Below are 21,458 nucleotides of genomic sequence, written 5' to 3'. Positions count from 1 at the left end.
AGCAGTCAAGTGGGGGGTGGGGGTGGGGGTGGGGGTGGGGTAGGAAGCAGGGGCTAAGAGTCTAAGGATCTGGTCAGTAGGCTGGGGTGGCCTCACCCGAGGGGGTGGTCAGTGTTAGTGACTTGGGCTTGTTTGTACTTTCTCAAAGATGAGGAGAAGCTCTGGAGTTTGTGAGCAGTAGGATTGGGATACCATGTTGAGAGAATAGATCTTCAGGGAAGCAGTATGGGACAGAGAGCCTCTACCACAGGCACACAGATGTCTCTCTTACCCTGGCCTGTGGTTTGTCAGGAGGAGGAAAGGGCCACCAAGAAAGCACGGCTGTGGTTTTCCTGTCTGTGGATTCTGTGTTCACATTTATCATTGCTGTGTGGTGTCGAGAATCTCTAGGTTGAGAAATTGACATGAAACAGAAGGCCGATAATAAAGCCGGGCTATCTGTCCAACAGACCGTTCTAGATGGGTGCCCATAGGTTTCTCAGAAATAAACAACCCCAAAGAGTGACTGATACAGGATGACAAAGGAAGCAACCTGCCATCTGATAAGCAAGAATCAGCGGCTACAGTAAGGTGAGCCAGGGAAGACAAGGAGTACGTACTTGTCTTCTGGGCCTTCTGGGGCTCCTGGAGACGCAGAATAGTTGACAGAATGAAAGCCCAGTGCTGGGTGAGTAGTGGTAGTCAGAGGGGAGAACCGACGACCATGCCTGTAGGCTGCATCTGGCTTCTGGGCTATACATATGAAGGGGAGAGTGAGAGAGAGAGGAAGGGGTGATGGGGGAGAGGGGGGAGGGGAGGAGAGAAGAGAGAGAATATGAATATGAATGTGTGTGTATGAGTGAGTATGTGTGGGTCTTACTGTGTAGACCAGGCTGGCCTTTAACTTACAGAGGTCCACCTGCCCCTGTCTCCCAGGTGCTTCTGGGATTAAAGGTATATGTCACTGTGCCCCATGAGTGTCTTGCTTTTTATAGTTTTCAGTCTAAGAATAAACAACATTTTAAAAGTGTTTTAAATTTTTTAAAGATTCATTTTACTTTATGTATATTAATATTTTGCCTATATGTGTTTATGTGTGTACCACATGCATGCCTGGAGTCATAGAGGTTAAAAGAGGGCATCAGATCCCTCTGAACTGGGTTCCAAGCCACCATTCCAAGAAATTGCCAGAAGGCAGCACAAAGGGCAAAGTGAAAATTGTAAAGGAGATGAGAAGGTTTGGAGGCTGGAATGGGCTCTGACAGGCACCACGTATAGACCCAAGGGGAGACAGAGGCGGACTATATCCAGAGAGTGCAATTAATAAACTTCTAGGTTAGCGACATGAGTCCTAAGATTCAGAAAGTTCAGCGACTCCTCTCCAAATAAAAACCCTACAAGTAAACTGATTTTTCAAACAGCAGAGCATGGGCCTGGGGAGCTTGTTCAGTGGGTAAAGTGCTTTCTACCTGCGTCTGCTTCCCAGCACTCCTAGACTCCACATGCAGTGGCATGCATCTGTGCTGGGCAGGCAGAGGTGCAAGCATCCTTGGGGCCAGTCAGTAAGTACAGCTCCAGGGTTGCTAAGAGACCTTCTCTTAAAAAGTAAGATTGGAGCCCTGCGCAGTGCACCGGCCTTTAATCCCAGCCCTCAGAAGCAGAGGCAGGTGGATCTCTGAGTTGGAGGCCAGCCTGGTGTATAGAGAACGTTCCAGCATATCCATATGTGTAAGGCAATTTGATCCCGCTGTCTGATTGAGTGTGGAGAAGGAAAATTGTGTGTGAGGGGAAAAACCAACCCGAAGGAATGAAGGCAGCACAGAGGGGAGCAAAATATTGTCAGCAAAGAAATGGGCAAGGACATGAGCAAACCTAAACCAGCCAGAGCCTGGTGAGCACTGTGAGCTAAGGCTAACATGGGTCATCATGTGCCTGGTGCAGGTTACCATGCAGCTCTGAGCGGAGGGAGCCAATGTCATGCTTTGTATTTATGGGTAACCATTAGAGAAGACAGATAAAATATAGTTCTCCTTAGTATGAGAGAGGGACTGTATTAGGTTCTGTTGATTATAAAACCTGCAGATGCTCAAGTTCCTTACGTAAAATGGTATGGTGTTTGTACTTCCTGTTATGACCCCCAACCATACAATCATTTTCATTCACTACTTCATAACTGTAGTTTTACAACTGTTACAAATCGTAATTTAAATATCCATGTTTTCCGTTGATCTTAGGTGACCCCGTGAAAGGGTTGTTTAACCCCTCAAAGGTTTAGCGACCCACAGACAGAGAAGAATCCCTATGCTATGTGCTTAAGGCATCTCTAGATTACTTATAATACACTACTGTCTGTCTGTCTTCCATTGTCACAAAACACTTGAGGTTATGTAATGTAGAAAATAAGGAGGCTTATCTGGCTCAGTTTTTTATTCATTGGTAATTTCATACATATGTACAGTTTTTGATCTTATCAGCCCCCCACTACCCACCCAACTCCTTGCCTCCTTCCAGCTTCATGCCCTCCTTTTCTTTCTTTCTTTTTTTTTTTCTTCTTCTTCTTCTGGCCTCGAACTCAGAAATCTTCCTGCCTCTGCTTCCCGAGTGCTGGGATTAAAGGCGTGCGCCACCACGCCTGGCTTTCATGCCCTCTTTTTATAACCCAGAGTCCAGTCAGTGCTGTCCTGTGCATGGGTAGAGGGCCATCCACCAGAGCATGGGCAACTTAGCACGGCCATTTTCCTGATCTCTATGCTAGCAGCTTTTAGTTGCGCAAGCCCTTCAGCGAGAGGTGGACTTGATGAGGTCTGTCCTCATCCTCCTGAGATTTTGCATGGCTTGAGCTTGCTCATAGTCTTTGAGGTTGAAGATTCAGAAAGCATAGTGCTGGCTTTGGCAAATGCCCCTTGGCTGTGTCACATTTGTAGTGGATGATAGCCTGGTGGAAATGAGAGCAGAGGTGGTTTACTTATTGGTATCATCATATTAAAGTTTTAATTATTTTAATTTTTTTAATAAGAGTCTCCATACATTGTCCATGTTGGTCTTGAACTCCTAACTCAAGTGGTCCTCATGCCTCTGCCTCTCTGGCAGGCATTTGTCATCATTCCAGGTTAACAGATTAATTCTTTCTAAGTAAGACAGAAAGGTAGGGAGAAGGTGAGGTGGGTTGCAGTCATCAGTAGACTGTGTGTAGTAGAAGAGTGGCTTGCAGACCTGAAGGATGGGCCAGCGAGATATTCACGCTGGAACCCATATCGATTTCAGTAATACATAGGGTAAGTTGGTAGAGAATCTGGGATTAAGTAGTATGATTGTTGTGGGCTAGGACTCGGGTGAAGGCAGAATATTAATTAAAAAGGGGTAAGTGTTAAAATTCTAAACCATTATTACAAGTATATTATTGTGATTATGATTGCAATAAAAATGGCATAATCTGGCACGAGACCACACACAGATGTAGGAGCTGGAGATTAAAAAATAACTGGGGCTTGTAGCCAGTCTGTAACTTTTTATACCAACATACTCAAAAGTGTATGCTTACATGCAGTCTCTGAGTTTTATGCTTCCAAGTAAAGACATTGTTGCCTTTCTGATGATAAAATGAGCACCTGAGAGTGGGGCTCCATCCAGGCCTGGCTGCTCTGAGGTCTCTTTTCTGAGTATAACACATTGTTTCTCACTGGAGGAATGTGGAATCATGGGTAGAACTACGAGATATTTGGAAAACGAGTTCCTTGAAGTGACTAGTGCACCTCAGGAGAGGCAGGTCCGTCCGGAGCCAGGAGGACCTCGCTGTGCTGTAGAGCAGCCAGGTGAGTGTTGAGGTTAGCTTCTAGAAGAGCTGAGCATAGGTGACGCTTGACATCATGGAAGCAGATGGATTCATTAGCATGATGGGGAGAGCTGTTCAGAGTCCTTTTTAAGTAGGAGGTAGGAGGAAGACTGGATGTCCCCAAGACAAAAAAAGGAACATGAGTCAAAGGTGTGGGTGGGTACTAAAAATGTCCTACCATAAAAACCAAGGGAAGAGACTGGGATGGCCATCAGTGACACAACTCACTCATTAACTCGCAGCAGACACAATGACGACAGAGCAAGACTGGAGTCGAAAGGGTCCTGCTCTCAGGGAATAGGGGTTAGTGTAGAAAGGGGGCGAGAAAGAAAAGTAAAGGCAGGGAGGGGGGAGGGAGAGGAAAGGGGGAAGGAAAAAAGGAAGAAAGAGAAGAAAGTTAGTAGGTTAATACCAGAAAGTTAGACAGTGCCAGGGACTACAGAAGACAGCTTGAAAGTGAGAGCATTAAGAAAGAGCCTGAGCTGGGGGGAGGGGGGAGTGAGGAGGTAGCAGGGGGATCTTTGAGTTTGAGGCCAGCCTGGTCTACAGTGAGTTCCAGGACAGCCAGGGCTACACCGAGAAACCCTGTCTCAGAAAAAAACAAAAAACAAAACAAAAAGAAACTGGACCTGAAGCCCGAGAGTCAAGCAGGCAAAGTGGACTTTTTCAGACAGAGCAGCAAGTACGTGGTAGCACAGAACTTATGTGGATGAACTGAAGGGCAGCCATGCCGCTCAGTTTGTATGAGCGGTGGGGGGCAGTGCAAGGAGAAAGCACGTTTGGGCCTAAGGGGAGAAGGAGCTGCCTCAGGTTTGCAGTGTGAAGGATGCGCTGTAGGCAGGGACAGGGCAGGTCGGTGGGCACTAATGCTGTGGCTGGTGAGGATTACAGGGTGCACAGTGCCCTTGCCCTGAAAACCACACAAGATCACTTTGTGTAAGCATTGAGGGGCCATTTATTTCTAGATGGGAGAATTACAGAAGAGAGTTTGAGGGTTTCTTTTTCTTTCTCTGCTTGCAAACTGTAAAGAGCCCACACTGTTGGCCATTGGTTGGTCAATGAGATAGAAGTTAGTCGAATGAAATCCTTTAGAACCAGTGCCGGTTTCCATTAGAACATTTATTTCTGTTGTCGACTCTGCTTGTATGTTGGGTGCACTGGGAGCACTGTTGCCCAGGTGCATTGGCCCCATGCCCCTCCTGCCTCTGCTTCCTCCGTGTGGGATTACAGGTGTGCCCACACGGATGCTGGTTCATTTATGCCTCCAGATGCTCCACACCTGCCTCCTGTTTATCCCGAGCTCCATTCTAGTTATAGATCGCCTCGCCTACAAAGAGCTCCTGTGTGCTTCTCAAGCCCGCGTACTCTGCCTGCATCTTACAGCATCCTGTTTTACACTCTCAAGCACATCAGCAAGCAACAACTGCCAAGTAGTTTGCCTGTGAAAAAAACTCCCATCGTCCTTGTGCTTGTCTGTAGTACCTGCTGACTCCAGACAGTGTGCTCTGTGACTGCTGAGTCTGCAAGGGAGGCCTTCTCAGAAAGACTAGTTAAGTCCTTAGCAGCACCTTACATAGTAGTGAGCACTTTCCAAACCATCACTTTCTGTTTTCTCTTTATTTAGACCAGGAGAACAAGCTCTGGTGTCCATTAGTTCAAGAAATCCTGTGTTGAAGCATAATGTTGCTACATAAGCCAGAGAAAGGAAGAGCACAGCCAGGTAGGGTGAGCGTTAAGGCCCCGGCTTCTCGGCCTGAAGTCTGTCTTCCCTCTGTTCTGTTCTTTATCTACTCATTGGGTTGGTAGAAGCACACACATTCGAATAAAAGGATAATATGGATGCTTTAGAAATGTAGGTCAGGAACCAGGCAGTGGTGCACGCCTTTAGTCCCAGCACCCAGGAGACAGAGGCAGGTGGATCTCTGAGTTTTAGCCCAGCCTGGTCTATATAGTCCAGACAGCCAGGGCTATGTAGTGAGACCCTGTCTCAACAAAACAATCCAACAAAGGATGAAATGCAGGTCTTGATGTAAAATGTTTGAGTAGAAGTTTTCTATCTGAGTTTGAAGATTTATTTTTATGTTTTGAGGCAGGGTCTTACATATAACTCTAACTGGCCTAAAACTCACTGTGTAGACCATGGTGGTTTCAAACTCATAGAGATCTGCTTCTCTTTGCCTCATGAATTCTGGGATCAAAGTTACTACCACTCCGGGCCCTAACTTATTTTTATTTTAAGTGTGTGTGTGTGTGTGTGTGTGGGAAAGAGAGAGAGAGAGAGTGAGTGTTTGTGCACACAAGTATGTGGAGGCCAGAGGCTTTGTAAATAGGTTTGTGTCAGGTTGCTGCAGGAGCCACCCCATGAGTGCTAGGAACGAAACTTGGGCCCTCTGCAAGAGCTGTAAGCACTCTGAACTGCTGAGCCTCTATTTAACCCTCTATTTAACAAGTGTAGATTATCCACATTTAATATTTTAAGGACGAATTTGTTTTGCTTTCTGTCTCCCTGATCATTGCTCTCCGACACCCTTGGTAAAATTGCCTTCAGCTTTTGGTTTTACTCTAGGACAGAAGAGCTCTTACGAGACTTTAACAGTTGCACATCTGGAGCAAAGATGGAGGCTGGGAGTGGCTGAGCCTTTGTGAGACAGTTGTTGTTGTAGGAGTGCTCCTGCAGGTGGTCTCTATCTTCCCCTCCCCCTTCTCCCTGCTGGTGTGGAATTTGAAGATTTGTGCAAGATGGACAAGCTCTCCTTAGCGGTTTTATATCTTGTCTCTTAGACTCAGTAAAGTTTGATGAGGTCAGGGCTATTACCATGATAGAATTTTTTTTTTTTTAGACATATGCTAGACTGTCAAAAATACATGTAGATTTTCTCTCTCTCTCTCTCTCATACACATACACACACACTTTTGTTTCATTTTTTGAGGTGGGTCTTGTTGTGTAATACTGGCTGGCCTTGAACTCAAGACTTTCTTGCCTGGGCCTCCTGAGTGCCAGTTAGAATGGCTGTGTCTGTCACCCTACCTTGCTGTGAAAGTATTTTGTGTGTGTAAAGATGTGAAAGAATGAAATTGGAGTATCTTGTGGGCATAGATTAGTATGTATGTATGTACTCTATACAAGTTTGACTTGTAGCTCTGTCTGGTTTGAGGGGAATATAGGTGGGACTCTTCTGTATGTTGGGATTGTAGAGTTTGGTGAGGGAGCAGGACTGGGAAGCTGCGTTGGACCTGTGTCTCGGTACCTCACGTCCTCTGCTTATTTTCATAGCACAATAAATAATAATACCTTGTTGTCTGTACGCACTTATGTCCACTTTACAAGATTAGGTCACTGAGGATAAAGGCCGGCCACAGTTCTGTCTCTGAAGGATACAGGACGATGCCTTTCATTTCTAAGTATAGTCTTCTCTCTGTTTCTATTTTAAGAAGGAGTGCCTGATGTCTGCTAATGGAAGATAAATAGAGGCAAGCTGGAAAATACCTTTTATCTACTCCTGGGTGAAGTTCAAAAGAGTTCTCTTAACTCTTTTCAACTCTAAATTTAACAAATTGGGCTTCTTGGGGTTGTTTTTGCTTAGTAGTTCAAAAGGAGACTTTCATGTTCGGGAGGATGGAGGGTTGGTGCGTGTTGCCTCTCTTCACCTCATGTGGTGCCCAGCTCTCAGGTAGAACCAGCTGTGCTGGGTTGGGGAGGCAGTGGAGCTTTGAATGGAAGCTTCTCAAAACTGACAAGACTCTCCTTCTCTTGCAGGCCTGATTGTTGGTAGTGACATGGAGGATGGGGCTGGCATTTCAGACTGCCAGCTGTTTTTACCAGCCGCTGCATCACTTGAATAGAAGCTATGCATATTGGCTGGCCGACAAAGCCAAGGGACAAAAGCTATGGCTGTTAAAATGGTCCCTCTGAGTCCAGGGCTCTTTCCCTGGCTGTTAGCACCATGGATCTCTTCCTTTTCATCCCATCAGCAATGTGGTACCTTCTTCTACTTGATGACGACAGCTGATACTTCAGATTTGCCTGACTAGGGTTAGAAACCTGAATCGCGGTGAGGAAGATGAAATTTCCATTTTACTTGGTGCCTTGTGCAGGGAGCACACTGATCTTTCCAGAAACTTGCGTGTGAAAAGAGGTTGCGTTTTGTCAGACAGACTCATGGTTATGGCGAGCGATCCGACGTGATCAGAGTGGGCAAGAGGCACAGTGAACTCATGACAGGCTATACCATGTTGCGGAATGGGGGAGTGGGGAACGGTGGTCAGACCTGTATGCTGCGCTGGTCCAACCGCATCCGGCTGACATGGCTGAGTTTCACGCTGTTCATCATCCTCGTCTTCTTCCCCCTCATTGCTCACTATTACCTCACCACTCTGGACGAGGCAGACGAGGCCGGCAAGCGTATCTTCGGCCCTCGGGCGGGCAGTGAGCTCTGTGAGGTAAAGCACGTTCTCGATCTCTGTCGGATTCGTGAGTCTGTGAGCGAAGAGCTTCTACAACTCGAAGCCAAGCGGCAGGAACTGAACAGCGAGATTGCCAAGCTGAACCTCAAGATTGAAGCCTGTAAGAAGAGCATAGAGAATGCCAAGCAGGACCTGCTGCAGCTCAAGAATGTCATTAGCCAGACAGAGCACTCCTACAAGGAGCTGATGGCCCAGAACCAGCCCAAACTGTCCCTGCCCATCCGACTGCTCCCTGAGAAGGACGACGCCGGCCTTCCACCCCCCAAGGTCACTCGGGGTTGCCGCCTTCACAACTGCTTTGATTACTCTCGTTGTCCTCTGACGTCTGGCTTTCCCGTCTACGTCTATGACAGTGACCAGTTTGCCTTTGGGAGCTACCTGGACCCTTTGGTCAAGCAGGCTTTTCAGGCTACAGTGAGAGCCAACGTTTATGTTACCGAAAATGCGGCCATCGCCTGCCTGTATGTGGTGTTAGTGGGGGAAATGCAAGAGCCCACTGTGCTGCGGCCTGCCGACCTTGAAAAGCAGCTGTTTTCTCTGCCACACTGGAGGACAGATGGACACAACCACATCATTATCAACCTGTCCCGGAAGTCAGACACACAGAATCTACTGTACAACGTCAGTACAGGCCGGGCCATGGTGGCCCAGTCCACCTTCTATGCTGCCCAGTACAGAGCTGGCTTTGACTTGGTCGTGTCACCCCTTGTCCATGCTATGTCTGAACCCAACTTCATGGAAATCCCACCGCAGGTGCCAGTTAAGCGGAAATATCTCTTCACTTTCCAGGGTGAGAAGATCGAGTCTCTGAGATCTAGCCTTCAGGAGGCCCGTTCCTTCGAGGAAGAGATGGAGGGCGACCCTCCGGCTGACTATGACGATCGCATCATTGCCACCCTAAAGGCCGTACAGGACAGCAAGCTGGATCAGGTGCTGGTAGAATTCACTTGCAAAAACCAGCCGAAGCCCAGCCTGCCAACCGAGTGGGCACTGTGTGGGGAGCGGGAAGACCGCCTGGAGTTACTGAAGCTTTCCACCTTTGCCCTCATCATCACTCCCGGGGACCCGCGCCTGCTCATTTCATCTGGGTGTGCCACTCGGCTCTTCGAGGCCCTGGAGGTGGGGGCTGTGCCGGTGGTGCTCGGGGAGCAGGTGCAGCTCCCGTACCACGACATGCTGCAGTGGAACGAGGCCGCCCTGGTAGTGCCCAAGCCTCGTGTCACAGAGGTCCACTTCCTGTTACGAAGTCTTTCAGACAGTGATCTGTTGGCCATGAGACGGCAAGGCCGCTTTCTCTGGGAGACCTACTTCTCCACCGCAGACAGTATTTTTAATACCGTGCTGGCCATGATTAGGACTCGAATTCAGATCCCAGCTGCTCCCATCCGGGAAGAGGTAGCGGCTGAGATCCCCCATCGGTCAGGCAAAGCAGCTGGAACTGACCCCAACATGGCTGACAATGGGGACCTGGACCTGGGGCCGGTAGAGACAGAACCACCCTATGCCTCACCTAAATACCTCCGCAATTTCACTCTGACTGTCACAGACTGTTACCGTGGCTGGAACTCTGCCCCGGGACCCTTCCATCTTTTTCCCCACACACCCTTTGATCCTGTGTTGCCCTCTGAGGCCAAATTCCTGGGCTCAGGGACTGGATTTCGGCCCATCGGTGGCGGGGCTGGGGGCTCTGGCAAGGAGTTCCAGGCAGCGCTTGGAGGCAATGTCCAGCGGGAGCAGTTCACGGTTGTGATGCTGACCTACGAGCGGGAGGAAGTGCTCATGAACTCCCTGGAGAGACTCAACGGCCTCCCCTACCTGAACAAGGTAGTGGTGGTGTGGAACTCTCCCAAGCTGCCCTCGGAGGACCTTTTGTGGCCAGACATTGGTGTCCCCATCATGGTAATAAAATGGGCAGTGTGTTTTACTATGTGGAATAGTACCCCACGCTTAATGCCCCCTCTAGTTTTTATCATTTTTGCTCCCTTGTAGTAGAGGTGAATATATGTGTACCTCTGTGTGTGTGTGTGTGTGCACGTGTACATGTGTGCGCATGTATGCACTCCTGGTGCTGGGGATTGAGCCCAGGGCCTTTTACATGCTGGTATAGCACATTTATCTAGTTATTTATAAACCCATATGGGCTGCGCCTTCCCATGTACGCAAACTGTTTGGAGAGTATTAGGAGTGAAGCCTTATTGGAGGAGATGTATCACTGGGGTTGGGCTTTGAGGTTTCAAACGCCTATACCAGGTCCATCTATGCTCTCTGCATAGCTCTCAGCTACTTATCCAGGACCGTGCCTGCCTGTGCTCCCCACCATGATGATAGTGGACTAACCCTTTGAAACTGTAAACACGATCCCAGCTAAATGCTTTTTCTTAAAACAGTTGCTTTGGTCATGATATCTTTTCACAGCAGTAGAACGGTGACTAAGGCATAGGTGTTGTTGAGTTGTTTTAAAGTATGCTATTTTGTGAGAGACACACTTGCTCATACAGTGGACGGTGGAGCAGCGTTGGCTTTCTGCTTCCAGTAAGCGATGACTGAAATCCACCAGCAAACTTGCCAGAACTAATCCTTTCTGTAATCTGTTGGGAAATGAGTAGTTCCTGTGGTTTCTGGGCAGCCCATTGCAGTAATATGATACTTAGCTGGAAATGCCAGGAATTCTGCCAACAGGCTCTTCTAACATACTTTTTGTTTGTTTCTTTGTTTGTTTGGTTTTTCGAGACAGGGTTTCTCTGTGTAGCCCTGGCTGTCCTGCAACTCACTGTGTAGACCAGGCTGGCCTCAAACTCAGAAATCCGCCTGCCTCTGCCTCCCGAGTGTTGGGATTAAAGGTATGCGCCACCACTGCCCAGCCTAACATACTTTCTGTAGTAGCATGCAGTCTTTTATAGTTATTTTTAAAAGGAAAGAGTTTCAAGTTAGAAAATTTCAGTCTAGTCACTATTTTGACTGTGTTCTCTGTTTACGGGAAGCAGGTATTTAGAGCAGCAGTTAAAATTGCTGGCCCTCTTGGTGAAGGCAGGTGTCAGCGCCAACAAGAGTTTGTCTGTAATCCTTCTCTAAGGAAGGTTTTCCTCCTTAATGCCAGCACAGCCTGTTTGTGCTACAGTTCACAGGTCCTTTGTGAAATTAGCTTCCTAGGCAGTCTAGTAGACGACACCTCCAGGGAAGATGATTCAAGTCAGCATCCTGGCTAATGGATCCACCCAGGAGCATCCATGTGGCTGTAGAGAATGCTGGGCACTTTGTGCTTCATTTGAGCCCAGGGTCCAGGCAGGCATCAGGCATACAGGCTGACGTCTGTCAGCTGTGGACTCTTACGAGCCATAGATACTTGAGAGGGATTATCTTAGTGGGGTGGACATGTGGTGGGTCTTACATTTTAAAATCTCCACTCTTTATTTATTACATCACGATGGAATAAGGTGACCTTCATGGCCACTGTCCATGGAGCTGGTTTCACACTCTATAAAAAAGATCTCAGGTCCAGAGCTATTGAGCAGAGGAGCAGTGCTATCAGGCTACTGAGAGGCCCTCCATATGAGTGTAGGAAGACTGAGAGGTGGTGATGGAGAGATGCCTAATGCATCTAATCAAAGGAGGGCTGGAGAGAGAGCTCAGCAAGCAAGAGCACTTGTTGCTCTTGCAGAAGACCTGTGTTCTGTTCCTAGTACCCACATGGTGGCTCACAACCATCCATAACTCTGGTTCCCAGGCATCCCACACCCTCTTCTGACTGCTGCAGGCAGTGGGGACACACATGGTATACCAACATACATTCAGGCAAAGCACACATAGAATAAAGCGAATAAATCTTTACAAAGAAATTAAAAAAGAAAGAAGAGCATCCCCGTGCCAAGGGATTGGGTGTCCAGTCTCCTGCAGAGCTCCTGATAGTTTGGGGACAACGCTGTACAGCTGCTCCACTGCACTTGGATGTGCCGCACCTGGGTGTGCAGCGTTGGTTTCTCAGGCCATTGCCCCATGTGTAAGTTTCGGTTTCCTCCAGCTGCTTCCAAGCTTTCCCGGCATGTTTGGGTGTCTGTAGCTTATCTCAGGCCATGGCTTAGTTCTCCTGGAATTTTTATTTGAAAGTACAGGTATTTGTGTGTGTGTGCGTGTGGGTGTGTGTGTGGGGGGGGGGGTGGCTTATTGGCTGGGACACAAAGGGAGAGTTTTTGGCTGTTAGATGGCTGCTCCAGTGTTTGTTGAGTTTATGTTTGCCTGTTCTGTGAGAGCAGGGGTCAGAGTACCTGGGGTAGGAATGGGCAGGAGTCGGGTAGTTTATACTCGACACACCGAGCTCCCTCCCTTCTCTGTATTTCTTAATCTTTTCCTTTCAGGGACCCACAAAATCTCCTGGTACTCAAGACAGAAAGACTCTGAGTTTCCCCCCAGTGTTCCACCTGCCCTTTAGAGCCAGGTCTGGCCTCACCTCAGGGCAAAGCATTCTCAGCCTCGACCCTACTTGAGTCTTAGCTCCCTTGCATCTGTCATTCATTTTCTTTTGAAGAGGTTTTGTTTTTAAAGTAATTTATTTGTATTTTATGTACATTGGTGTTCTGCCTGCATGCGTTCGTGCATGGGAGGGAGGGGGAGAGAGAGAGAGAGAGAGAGAGAGCGCGTGCGAGCGCCTTTGGAATTAGAATTGCAGATGGTTGTGACCTGCCATGTGGGTGGTGAGAATTGAACCTGGGTACTTTGGGAGAATAGCCAGTGCTCTTAACCACTGAGCTGTCTCTTCAGCATCTCTTTGAGGAGTCTTTAAAGTTTGTCTAGATTTTATAGTTGTCATCTGTAGGGATTGATTTTGACAGCTGCCCTTCCAGAAGCAGAGACCTCTAGATCAGTGGTTCTCAGCCTATAGGTTCTGGCCCCTTTGGCAAGCATCTATCTCTAAAAATACCTACATTATGATTTTTTTTTCTAACAGTAGCAAAATTACAGTTATGAAGTAGCATTGAAAGTAATTTTATGGTGGGGGGGGGGCACCGCAGCATAGGAATTGTATTAAAGGGTCACAGCATTAGGAAGGCTGAGAACCACTGCTCTAGATAATCTTCCTTTTTGACACACCAAAAATCCAGTCAACTTTATTTGAGACTGTAGAAAATCGTAGAATGGCCTTTTAAGGACACTCGCCAGTCTCTTGGCATGTCCTGTGGTGTTTCAAGGTTTGAGCTGCAGTGGAAGGGACACTTCTGTTTCTTGGACTTGCCAAGATTCCAGGCTGGCTTTCAGTGTCCTCTGCTGTCCTGACTGGTGCTGGAATTGAACATGGAGACTTCTTTTTGGGGAATAGTGTGCCTTGCCAACAGCCTGCCTTTAACTTTGTTTCCTACATGGCCTGTTAGTACAGAGAAGAGAGCTGGGCAGGAACTGCCTCAGGATCCTTCTTCCCTTGTCGCTCCCTGGCTTTCTCCATGGTGCATCCTGGAAGCCAAGAGGGCATTGCAAAAGCTCACTCCTCAGAGATGCAATGTGTGTGATTTTCTCAATCTCTTTGCACTCTATTCTTTAAAATATCACATGTAAACCAGACGGCGGCGAATCAGTGGGGACAATCCTCACCGCTTCTCCAGAGTGTGTCTGGGTGGCTTGCCCATTTCCCTTCATCAGTGTTACCATTCAGGAATGAGCTTCACAGGAAGATTGAAAGCTGCCAGGACTCACGAGTGTAATAAGCAAGAATTGTAGATGTTTAAAGGGCATATGATTGCTTATGAGTAAACAATATAAATATGTCACATATAAAACTAGGATTGTAAAGTAACTGTGCAAAGTGTGAGGAAAGCTGGAAGAGGCCGTGCCAGTCTAAAGATGCAGTGGTTTTAGGCAGTGGCGCTGTGTGGAAGGCAGAGGCTTGCTGTTAGGGCTGGAACTTGCCATTTGTAATCCAGCTGGTCCCGAGTTCGGCAGACTAGGACAGGGGTGTCTGCCAAGCCCCGTTTGTGAGCTGTCTCAGCGGTTTCTCTGAGGTGCTGAGCGTGGTCTCTGTGAGCTCGGTCTCTGTGTGCATCTTCTCCCTGGAGGCTGCCCTCTGCTTTGTGCTGCCTGAGTAATGTTTTCACAGGCTTCATCAGCACTGCTTTTAAGACTTTAAATAGACGTGCCTCATAAGTTAAGACAGCCACCGTTTCTGTGCATGTTAGCCTCGTAGTTATGAATGAAAATGAGTTCATGGTGTTACTCTCAACTCCCACCCCCTTGATTGTTCTTGGCCCCTCCCCCTTGTTCACAGAGTAGGCGACTCCCCCCTCCCCACCCTTTCACCCCCTCAGCCCCCTCTCCAGCTCTTTGATGTTGATGCTCATGTGTTAGAGACTCCATACATAGATGCGGCTTCCTAGGCCTCAAGCTATTCATTCCTGAGCTCTGTGGTCTGCTTTAAGTCAGAGGAAGTAGCCGCTGTTTCCGTCTGGTGCCTGTGTGATGACAAGGCTGGCTACGGAAGTGTGCTATGCTCGAGGCTTTGTTAGAGGCCGGAGGATGTTAGGCTGGGCTGAGCCAGTGTGAACTTAATGGTGTGAAGTGTTAGGTCTGGATTGCTGTCCTGGCCACTGCCCTGTGCTGGGAAGAAGGATGTGACGGGAGTCTGGGCTTCTCTGAAGGATGGTGACAGAAGGCCAGCTGACCTGGGAATGTGCCGTGTGAAGCAAGCCAATGTTCCTGAGAGTTTCTCTTGGTGTAGGCCAAGAGATGCTGTATCCCAGCATCCAGAGGTAGAGCCAGGAGAACTGCAAGCTCAGAGCCAGCCTGGGCTACATAGGTGAAGCAGGAAGACTGCATGTTAAAGGCCAGCCTGGGCTACACACTGAGTTCAGGGCTTGCCTGAACAGCGCAGCAAGAGGAAAAAATAAATCGGAGCAAATACTAAGGGGCCTCCTGACTTACCCCTGCCATTCCTAACCACTCCCATTGCGTTGAATATTTGTGATAGCAGAGCCGACCGCTTCCTGGTTCCGTTTACTTACTTACGGTTATTTGATGTGCATTGGACATCTCTGAGGCAGGCAGTATGTGCACCATTCCTTCTGGTCAATGCCAGCCTCCTAATTGAAGCAGTAATTTGAAAGCTTGTCTTCTGAGTTAACAAAGTGTAACACCAAGTACGTCGTATACCTCCTGGCACAATGTAAAGAAACAGCCACTCCTAGGGGCTGGGGTGGAGGACAGTACTGTTGTAATTTGAAACAAAACGCCAACAAAAATGGGCATGTTTTTTAAGTTCCTTTCGGTTGGCTCGTGTCTTTGACATTTGCCATGCTTTTCGCAAACTCCTACAGACCAGAGCAGAGCTGTGTACAGTGCATTTAGGAATGACTAAGTCTCTGTCAGGATTTTGTTGCTGAAACCCCGCAATGGTTGGCTGCTGAGTTTCCGTCTAGTGATTGAGCACCTAGATTCCTCCTGCTCCCACCTCCCCTGTGCTGGGCTGAAGGTTGAAACCTCCCCATTTGGCTTCCGAGTCAGAGCTCTTCCCCCATCTTCCCTCTTAGGCTTCTTGACAGTCATCTCAGGGATGGACTTCAGCGAACTTATGCACAAACTTGCTTGTGAATCCAGTCCAGAGCTTGTCTGCTATTTGATTCCTGGCTTTCTGGTCTAGCCTAGTCAGGTCTTTTAAAGAATAAGGAGGGAGCCAGCTGTGCTGGCATATACCTTTTAATCCCAGCAGTTGGAAGGTGAGGCAGGAGGATCTCTGTGAGTAGAGGCCAGCCTGGTCTACATAGTGAGCGCCAGGACAGCCAGGATAATGTAGAGGACTGTCTCAAGTGGTGGTGTGGGGCCCGTAACTTGGCGCCTGTGAAATGCAGTTTGTTTAGCTTTCAGCCAAGGAACCACCAGGTTCACACTGTCAGTGAAAATTCTCACTGCTTTTCTGATAGGCTCCACAGCCGTGCTGCTCTCTTTGCACTGGTACAGAGCCATCTGCTGGGGCTCTTGGGAAGTGAGGCTTTGGTTGGTGGCTTGGAGATCCAGGCAATGTCCTCACAGTTTGCAGCTTGGCTCTGAGTCACCAAGAGCTCAGGCTCTGTTGATAATCTTGCTGGAAATGAATTCACAGAACTGGTAATCTTGAAGAGAAGCCTGGGAAATTGAATTTCTCTATATAACTGCTGGGGCGAAAAGGGGCTGTGTTTGCAGAACTGCCTGAATACAGTGCTATGGGTGAACACAAGGGATGCTAGGAGAGTGAATGAAAGACAGGCCATTTGAGTGAGCCGTCACCCTGTCCCATCGTGTCTCAGGTGGCCACACAATCACCTGATAACTTATCTGAAACTGGGCGCATTTAAATGGATAGGATTTTTACCATCATTAAACTTGCCTTTGGGGCTTGTCATTTATGGCCACCTTCTCACTCACTGGGGAGCAAAAGCTGCTGAAAATAAGGGCTTGGTGTCTCCCTTCCTAGATCTGTGTGTGTGTGTCCATCTGTCCATCTGTCCATCTGTCCATCCCTGTTGATGTTGCTGAGGACACAATCCAGGACCTTACACTCTAAGTGAGCCTCCTACCACCTAGCAGTACCTTGTGTGCTCTGTCCTCTCCCTCTACTGTAGTACTCTCTCTCTTGCTTTCCTTTAACCTAGTTTGACAGTCTCTGCCTGGTAAGAGGCCACTCTTTTTCCTGACCAGAACTTGGCCTCTGTGTTTTGTTACCACTGAATCTGGGCTTAGGAGACCTTGGCTACAAACCCAGGCTTTTTTGTTTTGTTTTGCTTCTTTCTTTGCGCCTGCCTGCCTGCCTGCCTGCCTGCCTGCCTGCCTGCCTGCCTTCCTTCCTTCCTTCCTTCCTTCCTTCCTTCCTTCCTTCCTTCCTTCCTTCCTTCCTTCCTTCCTTCCCTGGTTAGATATTCTTGGGACAAGGTGAGTTTTTGAATCTGTTGCTGGGCTCTGCCACCTGGAGTAGCGTAGCTCCTTCTTCGTGTTGATGGGGCTGGAACAGCTGTGGATCTGAGGCATGTCTAAAGCAGCCTTCCAGCTCATCTGTTACTTCACATACATTTGTAATTGACATCATTTTCTGTGATGGAACAGGGATTAATAATACATTTTCAATGGTGGCTTTGGGTTGAAGACATTTGCAAAGTTGGCAGGAGTTTAGCAGACAAGGGCCTGGGAATGTGAAGAGCAGGGCTTTAGGCAGTTCCAGTTGAGACCGCCTCCACAGTCATGCTGATGCGGGAGCAGGTGTTCTCTCATAACCCTCCCCTCAAGGAAAACCAGGAGTCTCAGTGGGGTCATAGGGAGTGTGATAGCTCCCTTTGTTCACAGCACAGTGTTAGCAGCTTTTTTTGTTCCCAGACACGAAGGCAGCTTACAGAGTGAAAGGTTTGTTTGGGCTTATGGTTCCAGAGGGACAAGGCACTGTCATGCCTCCGCAGGGAAGTGAGACAGCGGGCATGGCAGCTGGGGAGAAGCTAACCGCTCACATACTGGCCCAGAGCAGGAAGCCAAGAGTAAACTCAGAGTGACTCAAGCCAGAATTCTTAAAGCTCACACCATTGGTACATATCCTCCAGTAGGCATGCCTCCTAAACTTCCCAGACAGCCACCAAGTGGGAGCCAGACCTATGGGGACATCTCCCTCAAACCACAGCGCCTTAGCTATTAGTCCAACTAATGAGGAAATATTATTTTCACTCTGAGAAAGCAAAGAAGATCTCACAGGGAATGGTCCCTCTCACTTCCACGACACCATCTCCCCTGCACAGAGGACGACCTCCTCCTGACACCAAGTATCTGGACGTCCACACGTCCATGATCTCAGCCAAGTTTCCTGGCTGAAAACATCTTTCTTTCCATCCTTCTACTAAAATTACGCTCCCTCCGAAGACCTAGCACAGATGCCTCCCTGATCAAGATAAATCAGCTCTGTGCACACACACTTTGTGAATAAAGGGACAGTCTTTATATGCCTAGTTATCACTGCAGGTGGTGATGGCCGCCCTGCAGGTGGTGAAGTCCACCCTGCAGGTGGTGAAGTCCACACTGCAGGTGGTGATGTCCACCCTGCAGGTGGTGATGGCCACACTGCAGGTGGTGATGTCCACCCTGCAGGTGTTGAAGTCCACACTGCAGGTGGTGAAGTCCACCCTGCAGGTGGTGATGGCCACACTGCAGGTGGGCTCCACAAAGGGGGAATGAACACTTTCAATCTTCTCAAAAGGTTTAACCCCTAGAGGCTTGGGATGGGGTGGTGCTGGCCAGAAATGAGACAAACTCAGTAGTATTTCTAAGCATCGTTTTTAAACTTTGTGAGCAGTCGGGTGGATCCGAGCTAGGATCTGGCTTCAGATGTATATGGCCACGTGTGCTCTCTTGGGAAACAGGTTTAACCTAATGGTTAGTGAGATCCATCCCCCTGTGTGTTCTGAATGGAGGCAGTGTCATTGAAAGGCACATGCTAGATGTCACAAGCAAGCGGCAAGCCACCAGGCCAGTTGTTGGTAAGATTGAAAGTCACTTTGAGACTTTTGATGTCGCATTGATTTCTTGTATGTTTCCCCCCTTCCTTTTAGGTCGTCCGTACTGAGAAGAACAGTTTGAACAATCGGTTCTTGCCCTGGAATGAGATTGAGACAGAGGCCATACTGTCCATCGACGATGATGCTCACCTCCGCCATGATGAAATCATGTTTGGGTTTCGGTAAGGGACTGCTTTTCAAACACTAAAGTGATAAAACAAACACACAAAAACAACAACAACAACAAAAAACCCCAAGCACTTGAACGTCCCAGCTGCCGTCAGAGGAGAAACTCTGAGCTGTGAGGGCGTCACCGGGTAGGGCTGGTCCCAGGTTTCAGTGCTTTGGGCTAATCCTTGCTTGCCCTTTCCAGAGCTGCTCTGATCCCTGTAGGCTCTTTCTTCTGGGGGCCAGGTAGATGAGAATCTCAAATGGGCTGGGCGAGGGTTACTGCCTCTCCTGAACCTGCAAGTCTAACATCCTTAAACCCAATCTCCTTGGCCAAGAATTGAGGTGAGGTGTTGCAGGAGTGAGAACTAACTCCTAGGTGGATGGAAGGAGAAGGATTGTTTGTGAGAACTGGGACCCCGGGGTGGAGGTGAGGTGGAGAACCAGGGTCCAATGAGAAAAGGGGAGGAGGAGGAGGTGGTAGCAGAGGTGGTAGAAATGACGCCCACATCCACGTGTGCGCTGGGAATTACCGAGGAACCTTGGTTTCTCTCCATAAACCCCCTTGAATTAGTTAACTCTCTGTGTCACATATCTGACAGAAGTGACTTAGGGGAATACTTACTTGACTCGGGTTTTGAAACATCCTGTCAGTGGGTGCTGTGGCCATAACAGCGTGGTGGTGAGAGGGTATGGAGAGGAGATTCTCTGTGCCATGGCAGACAGGAATCAGAGAAATGGATGGTCATGGGAAGGGACCGGGGCAGGGAGTCCACTCAGGGACATGTCCCCAGTAAGTTGCTCTTCTAACTAGGCTTCCACTGTCTCCTAGTAAAGCCATCATATTACAGATTCACCAAGGGGTGAGTCTCCTTATGAGGTCAGAGCAGTCCCAGACAACCCAGAGCTGTGTCTAATGGAAATAATGAACAAGGCGGACAGTGCTACCCTGGGGCCTGGTGTGGAAGTTGTAGCTGTATGGGTGATCTACAGGAGTGAGTTTAGACACCAGAGATAAAGCTGTAAGCAGTGGCAGACAGCTGGGGTGGACTTGCATGCCTGCTTAACTCTGTCTCCCACTGTGCTGGACTGCTCTCAGGTTCACAGTGCAGTGCTCTGGGGCCTTAGATGTCCTAGCGAGGCACACTGCGTGTAAGAGAATGAAGAGGGTTAGGGGTTCTGAGAGGGTCATCACTGGTGTGTGGGCTCAGGTCCACAGTGAGGTCACCAGAGGGTGAGCATTCAGAACCTCTTTAAGAAGTTGGCATTGACTGTGGCTCGTAAGGGGCCACTATGGAAAATGTATTCTTAATTCCTGTTCCATCACAGAAAATAACGTCAGCTACAAACACGCATGAATTAGCGGGTTAGCTGGGCGCTGCTGTAGACTTGCCTCAGGAGAAATGCCCAGGGGGAACATCTTGCTTGAAATTAAGTTTTGTTGACACTTATTAAACATAATCTATATACAATCCCATTCACACATCCAGGTGTTAGAATTGGCTAGATTTTGGTACAATCCATTTTAGAAAACATCAGTGCCTGGCGGTGGTCGCACACACTTTTAATCCCAACACTGAAAAAGTGAATCAGCAGTGACTTTGTCACTGCCAGCTCCTAAGTTCTAGGCAACCACGAAACTTCATGTCTCTGGATTACCTTTTGTGGACATGAAAGGCCTCCTGGAAGTGGCTTTTGATAGGTTATGCTTCAGCTGCCATGATATTAAAGGCAGGTTTATTAGGAAGCTGTTCTTGGGCAGATGAGTTCACTGGCCCCAAGGACCAAGGCCAGAGAAGTCACCATAGGAAATGGGGGTGGAGGGTGGAAAGAAAGGGGCATGAGAAAGAGGAAGAGGAGAGAGAGGGAAGCGGGAGTGGGAGTGGGTGGGGGAGAGCAAGCGAGCGAGCACCGGTGAGTGCAAGCACTCAAAATGTCTTGATTATATAGGGAGGAGCCTCTGAGGCCCCTGGGCTGGAAAGTTCAAGGTTGGGAGCAGGGTATTTCAGGTAGGGACTCAGGGATGGTGGAAGAACCTGGAGGCAAGATCTGCTTTGGTATATAAAAAATGCACCTTAGTCTCTTGCCCTGGGTCCAAAACCCAACAGCCTTCTCCACTCAGCCTTGTGTTTCTAGAACCGTCTGTCTTGTAGCATGCAACAATTTGATTCCCTTTGTATGGGTGTGCCACGTTTTCTGTCTTCATTTATTTATGAAAAGACAGAGTCTCACTATATAGCGTTGGCTGTCCTGGAACATGCAATGTAGATCACACTATTCTTGTGTTCTCAGAGATCTGCCTGCCTCTGCCTTCTGAGTACGGGGATTAAGGTTGCATGGCAGCAAGCCTGTGTTGGTTTTTTTCTACTTGACTGTGATACACAGTGGTGTACTGTGCCCATCATATGCTTGTTTGGCTGGGACACTTCTCTTGAGTCCATACCTAGCCGTGGAGTGGATGTTTTGAGGACTTACTAGACTGCTTTTCATCGTGGCTGCACTGTTTCACATTCCAGCAGGGAGTGAAGTGA

The 21,458-nt window shown here is 48.4% G+C and overlaps 1 protein-coding gene across 4 annotated transcripts in view; it reads left to right on the top strand.

Annotated features, from left to right (window-relative positions):
* The window catches only part of Extl3 (exostosin like glycosyltransferase 3), a 92,127-nt gene that overhangs the window by 58,052 nt on the left and 12,617 nt on the right, over positions 1-21,458 (top strand). For 2 of the 4 annotated variants that reach the window (XM_021181876.2, XM_021181878.2), the window contains exons 2-4: positions 5,436-5,531; positions 7,569-10,174; positions 18,814-18,941. In XM_021181876.2, the coding sequence (XP_021037535.1) occupies positions 8,027-10,174; positions 18,814-18,941 (2,276 nt within the window). In that variant the 5' untranslated portion in view covers positions 5,436-5,531; positions 7,569-8,026. The remainder of the gene's footprint in view (positions 1-5,435; positions 5,532-7,568; positions 10,175-18,813; positions 18,942-21,458) is intronic. The other 2 variants (XM_021181877.2, XM_021181879.2) reach the window with 1 other exon arrangement.

The sequence above is a fragment of the Mus caroli genome, chromosome 14 (genome assembly GCF_900094665.2).
Source record: "Mus caroli chromosome 14, CAROLI_EIJ_v1.1, whole genome shotgun sequence".
Lineage (NCBI taxonomy): Eukaryota > Metazoa > Chordata > Mammalia > Rodentia > Muridae > Mus > Mus caroli.
The sequence above is the reverse complement of the archived record's forward strand: the minus strand, read 5'-3'. Positions and strand labels throughout refer to the sequence as shown.